Genomic DNA, 11,722 nt, shown 5'->3' with positions numbered 1-11,722 from the left:
ATACAGTAAAATATAATAATATAATATAAAAACATAATATAACTTTTATATTTAAAAACGCATTTACTTTTGTATAAAAACGTTTTTCAAATAATCGAGCTACATACAACACAAAATACCCGAAACGAAACGAGACACATGTCCGATCTGTTCAAGTAGTCTCACGAATTAGGTTAGATGACATGCTCACTTGTCCTAAATCCGTTCGTGTGAACTGAACATTAGAGCACATGGATGCAACTGCTCTAACCACCACCTTACCTGTAATCCAAGTGTTCTCTGGGTTAATTTGGAGCATACGACGCGAACAAATCTTTGGACAACTTTGAGCGTTTATTCGCTGGATTCGCCATTTTGATAAAAATTGATGGAGAGGAGGTAAAACGCTAGCTTTTACTTGCTGCGTAAAATTACATCTTTAACGCTAAAAAATCTTTAATATTTTTTTTAACGAATATAAGATGATTATTCTGTTTTACAATTTTTTCTCACGCGCTTGTAATTTTTACTACATCTTCCGAATAAATCGTTATTATCCCTCTGTTTTTCAATATAATTAAATTTGAGATATTATTCGTAGATATTAAAGTCGGTATTCATAATCGATTCTTAGATATTCATAATCAGATCTTATATTCAAGACCGTCTTAAGTATGGTCTTAAGAAGTCACGAACTAATCAGAAGACTACATTAGAGCGTCTTAAGACATTACTCAAGACAGTCTCGAAATAAAACTTGATTATGAATATCGGCCTTATTTCAAGCGCATCTTAAGTAATGTCTTAAAACGTTAATGCAGCTATCTGATTGGTTCGTAACTTCTTAAGGCCGTACTTAAGGCGGTCTTAAATATAAGATCTGATTATAAATACCGGCCTAAGAGATACACGTCTTACATATTTTTTTATCACGGGTCAATTTTATTTTATTTTATTTTTTTTTATTACAAAGCTGATATAAGGCCTCTTCTTTTTGGGTAAACTTTTGCACCAGTTCATTTTTTTCTTTTTCTCTCCAGAACGAAAGAAGAGAAAGAAAGATGAACTAATGCAAAACGTATGAATTAAGACCACAATGAATCTGTATGTATAAACATGGTCAAATATATTAGTAGAACCATGCAATTCGGTGCACAGTTAGGGTCTAAAAGATTGCAACACTTTCTTTTCGATAGATTTCGTAATGCAGCTTGTTCCCCAAGCGATTAGTTCTTACTTATGGACCTATAAATAAGAACCAATCGCTCAATGAATAAGCTGCATTCCGAAATTCATCGAAAAAAAGTGTTGCAATCTTTTAGACTCCGATTGTACATTAGATTACAGTATTTTTTTGTTGAAGATACATCTCATATATGGATATCGTTAATTAGGCAATTGCTCTTTTCCAATGCACTAATTTCATGCCTAACTATCAACCTTTTATATGCTGTTTGAAATTGTTGAGCATTAGGATTGTCATTAAATCCTCCTCGACTTCTTATGGCGATAAAATATGTCTTCAAATGATTTTGATTGAACTTAAATGTTAATAAATAATTCAATTCTAATTGTTTCAAAACATACCATAACTCAAATGTATTTTTTAAACAGATAATGAATCCTAGAAAGCCAACTTTTCTATAAATTTTTAGAATCAATAGACCTTGTACAGTTTTAAAATCGCTGATGTATTGTATAATGTTATCAGTATGAGCTTTTAACTTATAGTTTTTATCTGTTAAAGGTACTTTATAAATTGTCCTTTTTGCAAACTGATTGCGCATGTTCAAGATATCAAAAGCATTATTGAACATCAAGCAGAATTCAACCGTATTTTTGGGAGAAAAACAACTTCTTAAAACTACTTTCGTGTAAATATTTGAAGGTAGAACTAACACTTTCACTCAGAGTTTGAGCAGCTATTTTCATATTTATTGTTTTGGTACAAAATATATTTTTTAGTCAATTTTGTACCAGCGCGCAATCCTTCTTCTAGCTTTTGTAGGAGCACAATATCTTGCTGATATCTTCATCTTTACTTTTCAAAATTTTGTAATCACCCAAAGTGCTTTGTACTAATTTTAACATGTGACATGGATCAAAGAAACAGAAAATTTGTTCTTTCGTTATGGGATTGATGAAATATAATTTAAAAGCAGAGCTTATTTCGAAATTTGCTTCTAAATATTTGCACATATTTATATTGACACTAGTTTCATCGAAAGTTACAGAATATACTTTTACTCCTGTCATTTCTATTAATTCAAAGCATAAACTAACTCTCTCAGTTGCATTTAACGACTTCAATAAAAAATATCCTAGAAATTTTCCAATGGCCATTGAATGCGATGAGCATGAAAACTAAGGCGTTTGTTGCATAAAGTGAATAATCCACATCGTTAAAGACGTCAGTATGATCAACCCCTAAATCAATAGGTCCATAGTATCTCTGTCCATCATACGTTACTTGTTGTCGAATCCCTATTTTTTCTATTACAAGATTACACAGAATCGAATTGTTATTTGTTTTAATCTGACACTTTAGAGTTTCAAATGCTTCAGCACGTATAAATTTGAGACGTGCATTTCAATACTGAATATCATTTTTTAGTATTAGAGGATTCAGGTAAAAGATTACAAGAATTCTTTCGTATGTAATTGTAAGTCTTCGACGAATAAAAGTTTAACGTAAGTGCAAATGCTCTTAATTCAGATGAATATTTCCTTTTTCTGGCTTTTTTACGTTTTAAAATTTCTCGCATTGGATCGAATAATTATGCCTAAAAAAAACAAAATGTATATTTTATTATTTAATGTACAATTCAAAATTAATCTTAAGCCTATCGCATTATTACTAATTTCTGGATTGTATATCAATTCATTTTAATTCATTATTATATACAATTTTGTCAAAATGTACCATTAATCGATCAGCAGCATCATCTGATATAACATTCTTTTCTTCAGATGATCTATCAAAGCTTTCATAGTTTTAATACGCTTTCTCAATCTAGTAGTTGATTGTTGTAAAGTTAAAATTTTTCTTCTTTGTTTTTTTACTGTGAGCTTTGCTAGATTTAAAGCTCTCTCAGCTCTTTGTGGTGTAGCTAAATGTGATATCCTAATATCGCCAATATAACGTGGTTCATGTGGAGAGTTTGGATGAGTTTGGAAGTCCATCAGAGACATTCCATCAATATCTGATCAACAATAATTCGTAATACTATATTCTCATGTATCGAATAATTAAGATTCCCACTCATGAATACAAAATATTTAATATACACGTTAAAGAATAAATAGTAAAAAATCATATTTCAAGAGTATGTGACTAAAGCCAGTAGTATACATTTTTTCTTGCTTGATCGCATGCATTGTAATAAATTAGTAGAAATTATTTATGCATTTTATATTTATATTATATATTAAAAATTATACAATTTTATTAATTTATTAGAACGCAAGCAATCCAGTAAAAAAATTTGTATCATGTGCCATTAGTTTATCATTTAAAGAAACTTACCATGATCAATTTTTTCTTCTTTAAGAATTAATTTGTCCGTATTTTTATCAGCTATTATAGTTGAATATGATGGTTCCTCTTTACATACATTTACTATAGTCGAACATGATGGTCCCTCTTTACATACATTTACCATTGTTGAACATGGTTCCTCTTTACATACAGTTACCATTGTTAAACATGGTAAGAAAATTTGTATCATGTGCCATTAGTTTATCATTTAAAGAAACTTACCATGATCAATTTTTTCTTCTTTAAGAATTAATTCGTCCGTATTTTTATCAGCTATTATAGTTGAATATGATGGTTCCTCTTTACATACATTTACTATAGTCGAACATGATGGTCCCTCTTTACATACATTTACCATTGTTGAACATGGTTCCTCTTTACATACAGTTACCATTGTTAAACATGGTAAGAAAATTTGTATCATGTGCCATTAGTTTATCATTTAAAGAAACTTACCATGATCAATTTTTTCTTCTTTAAGAATTAATTCGTCCGTATTTTTATCAGCTATTATAGTTGAATATGATGGTTCCTCTTTACATACATTTACTATAGTCGAACATGATGGTCCCTCTTTACATACATTTACCATTGTTGAACATGGTTCCTCTTTACATACAGTTACCATTGTTAAACATGGTAAGAAAATTTGTATCATGTGCCATTAGTTTATCATTTAAAGAAACTTACCATGATCAATTTTTTCTTCTTTAAGAATTAATTCGTCCGTATTTTTATCAGCTATTATAGTTGAATATGATGGTTCCTCTTTACATACATTTACTATAGTCGAACATGATGGTCCCTCTTTACATACATTTACCATTGTTGAACATGGTTCCTCTTTACATACAGTTACCATTGTTAAACATGGTAAGAAAATTTGTATCATGTGCCATTAGTTTATCATTTAAAGAAACTTACCATGATCAATTTTTTCTTCTTTAAGAATTAATTCGTCCGTATTTTTATCAGCTATTATAGTTGAATATGATGGTTCCTCTTTACATACATTTACTATAGTCGAACATGATGGTTCCTCTTTATATACATTTACTATAGTCGAAAATGATGGTTCCTCTTTACATACAGTTACCATTGTTGAACATGGTTCCTCTTGATACACATTTACCATATATTCACTTTTGTAGCATTTTGCAATCTCATCTTTGCTGTTATTTTGATTCCTACAATTATAATATATATTATATAACTAAAAAGTAACCAAATCAAACAATTTATTTTATATATACAGTTAATTTTTTTATGTGCATACCTTTTCCTTTTTTTGATATGATAAATAGATGGTATGCTTCCACTCATTAAAATTCTATTAGTTGCTGTAAGAAGGTAATCTTTTTCCGTGAAATGTTTTGAGCATAAATGAGTGGAAGTTTTGACTACAAAATTTTCACCAAAATTACAAAACTCTAACCATTTTTTTCTTATGTGCATATCTTTTGGAAATCTGCAAGAATTGGAATATGATTTTACTTAACCTAAAACACGAGCGTAGAATATAAGTATTTATTGATAATTACGAGTTGTGTAATACACTTACTTGTGATAAGACACTGTTTTGTCACGGTTACAACATAAAATGCAATATCGAACCATTTTATGTAAGAAATTGTAATAAAATCGTGTTTATATTTATTAATTAACAAAGAGTGTGCTCGAGTTGTGACACTACGAATGTTTCGAAGCATTTGATTAACCAATCGAAAGAAAGAATTTTACTAATTGACCTTACTAATTGAATTTACTAATTGAATTTATTAATTTAATAAGATTTCTATCAATTTGTATAGTTTTCTATAAGTTTATCTCATTTTCTATTGTCAACCTCGCGAGCATTACGATTGATATCGGATATGAATTCTCTCGTGTTTTATCAAGTTTTATATAAGATTTGTACAAAATTCCTATAAGATTTGATTAAAATTATTTCATAAAATAAAATAAAATTTTATACAAATTTGTATTTCTGCAATACAAATAAAACGTTCATATGTGTTTCAGAAAATACGCCAATCAAAAAATGCTTTGAGAGTATCGTCATAGTTTAAGCACAGTATATATAGTAACGCAACTCTCCTGATTTTATGTTAGCCAAAATGGAGTGCGCATGCGTGAAATAAGTAAGTTGTCTCTTTTTCTGCTTTTTTATTGTTCTCACTCTTTCTCTCTTTATTTAAATAAACATTTCAATGATCACTTAAATATTTATCTTTCAAACATACATGGTTCAGAGTAGAATTTAGAGGGAAATATTACGTGTATTGTCCATGTGTGAAATGTTCTGTGAGAAATCTCGAGAAATTGGTCTAATTCTTGTGAAAAAATAATTGTGAAAAAGTGAACAAAAAGTAACATAAAAAATCGAACAAAAAGGATTTCTTTTTATTTATTGTATTTTAAACTTATTTTTACATACTCGTATATGTATAAATTTCTTTTTTATCAGCTTTTTCATAACATTTTTATAGATATATTAATTACATAATATTTTTTTATACAAATATACATTTGTAAGTTAATTTAATATTTTTTCTAATTTTTCTATATTTTTTTTTTATTTTTCAATATATTTACAATTTATTTTTATTAATTTTCATAAAGTTTAAATTATTTCATCGCAATATTAGATTTATTCACATCGCATGCTCTAATATGCTCCAATATGTTCCTACAATAGCACTTACTTCAACGAATTCATTGAATTGCGATGAGAATAAATCTAGTAAGTTTTGGAAGAAATTTTGACAGAGTAAAAAAAGGATGTAAAGAGAAAGAAGTTTAAATGATAACCAACGCTACTTAACTTACTTATTTCACGCATGCGCACTTTATTTTGGTCAACACTAACATCAAAGGTGCTGACAAAGAATTCGTTCCTGTACTCTACATACTGTGGGCATGATTTCTTGCACTGTTGACTGCAACTGCTTGCACGTGTATAATCGAGTTGGCTTCGTCGATCACGATACGACTACAGAAATTAGGATACAATTAGATGTAGCGCAATACGGTATGCGATAAAGTAACCATATATTTCGTTTAATTTTTAATAGTAATTAATATAAATATAAAACTTAATCTGCGTTTGATTTTGCAAATCGAAAGTAATTATTCTAGTCTTTATCTATATTTTTTCATCTGAACACAGGACAAAACCCTGATAAAAAAAAGTTGATAGAATACAATTGAGAATGATAATAAGATTTCTATCAATTTGTATAATTTTCTATAAATTTATATCATTTTCTATTGTCGACTCGCGAGCATTATGATTGATATCGGATATGAATTCTCTCGTGTTTTATCAAGTTTTATAAGATTTGTACAAAATTCCTATAAGATTTGATAAAAATTATTTCGTTAAATAAAATAAAATTTTATACAAATTTGAATAAAATATATGCATATTTTCTGCAATAAAAATAAAACGTTCATATGTGTATCAGAAAATATGCCAGATATCTTATGATCATGGAGTATAAACAATAAGAGGCCGAACTGATATGGAGGTCGTCAAAAAGCGTGGTTTAAAGTAGTCATCTAAATTAGTTTGATCGAGATGTCATTTTATGTCTCTATTCTTTGATTATGTGTGTTCGGTTGTGTGTGCGTAAGCGTATATGAGAGGAGTTTTGATTTTAACTACACTTTTCAAAACCTAGTTTGGTCTCCTATTCTCTATACTCTATGCTTATGACTCATTTTTAACGGATTCGTGAGTTATCGATACTCATACATCTCTGATCAGTTTCTTTTATCACGCATGTTTTTGGTATTCGAAAATGTCACGTTATAGTTAAAATTTATCGGAATCTCCACCTCTTTTATCGTAGTGAAGATCCCTCTAGTTCTGGGGATCGATTCTGGAAGTCGAGAATAGATTTTGAAAGGAGGTGAAAATTACAAAAATGTGCAAAGATTACTAGGTCTTGACCAATTAAATTACGAATACTCTAGTGAATTTGCTCACTTGTAATTTTCACCTTATTTGAAGATACACAATCAACCCCTTAGAATCGATTCTGTATCTTGAAATGAGATGAAAATTATAAAAGAGAATTTATTAGAGAGAATACTGATTATTTCAACTAGAATACTGATTATTGGTCAACACCTAGTAAATTTGCTTACTTTTGTAATTTTCACCTTCTTTGAAGATACAGACACATCGACCCTCTCCCTATAATTCGAATGAGATCACTCACTTTTCGTACTTTTATATCACGTGAGTTTGTTTATGTAATTCTGTAATGACGAAGTGAAAATACGAAATCATTAAATTTGGTACGAGGAAAAACGTGATAATGTGAAGTGAAATATAGGCTGCAGTCCGATTCACGCTCACGACGGTTAAAAATCATTTCATTCTTGTTATTTGTAAAATGTTAAACAAAAACAAACGATGTTCATGAGCGTTGTCTGCATGAATTGGACCACGGTCATAAAGTTGAATTTATTCCTAATTTTTTTCCAATTCAGATGACGAATAAGTCGAACTTCGATTAAAAGTGGTTAAAAGTAATAAACCGTGAGTTGTGGAACTGGGCCTACGACGATTCTCTGGCATTATTTACAAAGTCAATCTTGTTGAAAATAAATATCTCTAAGCATTCTTCGTGTAATTCTCATATGTGTGGTTCAAAGTCTCTCATCAGTAACTCTTCATCCAGTAACAAAATTGCTACCATGTATATTGCCATTTGATTTTATTTTTGTCTTTGGACTGTACAAAATTATATTTAACCTTAAAATTGTTAATTCAGTCGGTTCAGTCGGCTGTGGTTCCTCTTTCGCTGTATTTCTCAGTCTTTTTTTCTCGGATCTTACCATTTGACAAGAAATTTCTTGTCGAACGAACTCGCGTAAAATTACTCGCAATTGCACCATGAAAGTTAGATAATCACGCGATGTGATATGGCTCATATTTTCACCATGATAAAAGTTAGAGAATCGATATCCTGTGGATCGATTCTGTATCTTCAAAGAAAGTGAAAATTAAAAGTGAGCAAATTTACTAAGTGTCGATCAATGAAATAATCAATATTCTAGTAAATTCGTACAATTTTATAATTTTCACATTATTTAGAGATACAAAATCGATCCCCTGATCGAATAAGTCTGTTCTTGTAAACTGCTAATAATACACTCCGACTTATGAGTCCGGTACACCAGCGCGATTTCGTTGCGCGCGACACGCGATATCCAATGACAGTATACGTTTAGAATGAGAATATTAGTAAAGCTGTACATTCATTGGATATTGCGTTTCGCGCGCGACGAACATCGCGCTGGTGTGCCAGAGACATAATGCCTATTGCACATTGGACATATGCGATGAGCGATATCCAATGAGAGTTTTGCTTTGCGTCGTCACGTGAAAAAAAGGCGAGCTTTTATATTGCTTGTATAATATTGCTCGTCGCGTCCAGTGTGCAGTAGGTATAACCAATTTGAAGCGATCCGCTGTTGTAGTTTCGCGTTTTACTGATTATTAATTGCTTCCGCGGTTACGTGATACGCGATAAGGACTACCACACAAAAAATTTCTGTAACAGTAGCCTTATACTTGAACTTAAGCTGATGAGCCAATTAGGATATTACTTTAAATCTATAATATACGTACTCTAATGGAAACAAAAATAGCAATAAATTTATATATTTATTTACTTATTAAGGCGAGTTTCAACCGATTGGAATTCACCTTAGTACGGTTATGGATAAGTTTACTGTTATTTCTATTTTTGTTAGATTACATAATCTAAAGCAGTATCCTGATTGGCTCATTGGCTTAAGTTTATATCTTACGCATACTGTTACGAAATTTTATGTGCGGTAGCCTTAAATACACTCCATGGGACTCTAGCCTTAAATGAATTAAATTTGTATTACTGTAATAAATATATCGTCTTTTGTTTCAAATATAAACGAAAAAAGCGACGACATAGATAGAGACAAATACAAGGTAAAATCAAAATTGGTAATATAGATTCTCCAAAATGTCTGGGTAAGTTATTCAGAAGGATAGTGTGTGCAATTGGACAGTGTCTCTTTTTAAATCTTTGCCCTCTCTGTCAATGGACTGTTTAAAAGGATGCCGCACCATAGAGCGGAAATTGGCAACGGAACGGAACTCGCAGAATCAACACGACAAATCACAGACATTCTGTTTTGTTTCTTATGTTACATCCCAGGGTTCGATCGGCAGGTGGCCAGGATTCGAACAGACCTGGAATTATCGGTGGGTGCAAGGAGTACAGTTTCGCGTCGGCGGGAGCGCGGAATTAAAATCTGTCCAATTTAAGAGTTGAATTTTCAGCTAGATTTGCGCGTCCGACACGGCGATGATAATCGATTCCGGGGAGGTCCAAGGTGTACCCCCCGTCCTGTTTAAGTAATTGAGAAACTCCTCCAAAACTTCGAGGCAATCGCGGCAATCCATGAAATTACGTACGTGGCCGTATGACGACACAGAACGTTGGTTGCAAATCTCGAATCGCTTGGAAAACCCTAAATGGATGCAATGTCGCAATACTCCAAGATAATTCTCCTTTTCATCGACGGGTAAAGAGGTGTAGCACTCTGGACATTTAGTCTCGCCGTTTTCTATTTGACGAAAGAATAATGAGGATACGCAACATGCGCTACGTATCCACATGGTGTAAGAGTTAGTTTCCAACAAACGAGTGCCGATGAGACAGACCCGCGAACGCGGGTGCGCCGGACACATACTACGGACGCAAACAGGATTCACGGTCCGCTGTGACTGAAATGTGAAAAGTAAAAATATCCTACCTTTACGATGAGGTCTCCGCCAGTGGTTGCGGCATGCGGTTGGTCGGTGTGCGTGACCTTCAGACTTCCCACTGTTCTGGACTTGGCGTCGGGTTCGTCCTCATCGATTCGTAGCTTTTGTGTGCACAATAGTCACACAAGTTCACTAATTAGATCGTCATTGATACGAATTAAATATGGGAAGGTAGTTAAGAAGGATTTGTTGAGAAAGTTCACTCGGATTTAGCTAAGATGTTTATTAACTTTAATTCACAAAATCGCTTAAACTTAGGATCACTTAAATTGTAGAATTACTTAAATTTAGAATTACTTAGATTTAAAATTGGAATTCGATTTAGAATTACTTAGATTTAGAAGTTGAACTAGATTTGGAATTACTTAGATTTAGAATTTGATTTAAATTTAGTTTAAAAGAAATTGAAACGATTACATTCATACGCGGCGCGCAAAACTGAGGCAATGATTCGCCGACGGAAGAGGACTTAGAAAATTTCCGGCCGAGGGCACTCGGCCTAAAACGCTAAGACGCTAACTCCGTTACTCTCTGTTACTGACTGTGTTCTGTACTCATGCCCCAAGGGTATGTTTTTGAAGAAGGGAAGGATCCTCTTCCGTCGTTGCCCTGTTAGTGCGCATATGATGGGGAGGCGTCAGGTATGGTCCTGGCGATCTCATGTACCGCGCCAATCTATAAGTGATAAAAATGTTCATGATTTGTCCAAAGATGATTTTAAACACAAGTTTTAAAATTACTGCGGACGTGACACTTATGCTTTTTTTAAATCCCATTTTTATATTCCATTTAATGGAATAAGCGGAAGCAAAACACGCGGAATAATATAGAATCATATTTTTTATGTTATTTACAATACTTATAATAATAAAAACTAGTATTTTAATGTAAATATAACAATGTATATAACAAACTGGTAAACATTAGAATTTCTTTAGCGGTGAAATGTTTTTAATATAACTGTAAAACTATCTCATGATTGACTGAAACTTGATCCCGCTCAATTAATGGGACATAAAAGAAAGAAAATAAACGGAATTATAAGCTGCTGATTAATATATATATTTATATTTACTGTAATTATGGAATCATTAACATTCTGCTATTGTGTTCATATTAATGAAGAAGATAAAAAACAGTATGTAACCAATCGCATTATATGAACGCAATAGCTGTAATATATATCGACAGCGTATAATATTACAAGGCTATCTCTCTCTCTGCAAGTTTCATTCATTCCGCTAATTGTAACGATGAAAATTATAACGAAAATAGCGAGACAACTGTGATTCGTCGTGTTGATTCCGTTAGTTCCGTTCCGCTATTAATTTCCGTTCTATGGTCGTCGTCCCATGAGCGGAAGTTTACCGGCGGTCTTA

The 11,722-nt window shown here is 31.9% G+C and overlaps 1 protein-coding gene across 6 annotated transcripts; it reads right to left on the bottom strand.

The window, feature by feature from the left end:
* Positions 1–2,147: 2,147 nt before the first annotated feature.
* LOC108751161 lies at positions 2,148–8,483 on the bottom strand. Of its 6 annotated transcripts, XM_018491226.1 has the most exons (11): positions 8,366–8,483; positions 8,066–8,261; positions 6,347–6,509; positions 4,794–4,985; positions 4,442–4,704; positions 4,208–4,360; positions 3,974–4,126; positions 3,740–3,892; positions 3,506–3,658; positions 2,903–3,182; positions 2,148–2,762 (listed from the first exon to the last, which is right to left on the bottom strand). In XM_018491226.1, the coding sequence occupies exons 4-10, from the start codon at positions 4,970–4,972 to the stop codon at positions 2,905–2,907; spliced, it is 1,332 nt and encodes a 443-aa protein (XP_018346728.1). In that variant the 5' UTR covers positions 4,973–4,985; positions 6,347–6,509; positions 8,066–8,261; positions 8,366–8,483; the 3' UTR covers positions 2,148–2,762; positions 2,903–2,904. The 6 variants fall into 6 exon arrangements, with proteins under 6 accessions (XP_018346728.1, XP_018346723.1, XP_018346724.1 ...); XM_018491221.1 differs by lacking the exon at positions 8,066–8,261 and having other exon boundaries at positions 8,283–8,483; XM_018491222.1 differs by lacking the exon at positions 8,066–8,261 and having other exon boundaries at positions 6,387–6,509; positions 8,283–8,483.
* Between the last annotated feature and the right edge of the window lie 3,239 nt (positions 8,484–11,722).

This window comes from Trachymyrmex septentrionalis, unplaced genomic scaffold (genome assembly GCF_001594115.1).
Source record: "Trachymyrmex septentrionalis isolate Tsep2-gDNA-1 unplaced genomic scaffold, Tsep1.0 scaffold402, whole genome shotgun sequence".
Lineage (NCBI taxonomy): Eukaryota > Metazoa > Arthropoda > Insecta > Hymenoptera > Formicidae > Trachymyrmex > Trachymyrmex septentrionalis.
The sequence above is the reverse complement of the archived record's forward strand: the minus strand, read 5'-3'. Positions and strand labels throughout refer to the sequence as shown.

Bases quoted from the DNA above. Each gene is read 5' to 3' on its own strand.
- LOC108751161 (XM_018491220.1), bottom strand. From the start codon at position 5,134: ATGGTTCGATATTGCATTTTATGTTGTAACCGTGACAAAACAGTGTCT. The intron at 4,986-5,078 runs GTAAGTGTATTA...CAATTCTTGCAG, and splicing joins AAAACAGTGTCTTATCACAA to ATTTCCAAAAGATATGCACA. The intron at 4,705-4,793 runs GTATGCACATAA...TTATAATTGTAG, and splicing joins CATATCAAAAAAAGGAAAAG to GAATCAAAATAACAGCAAAG.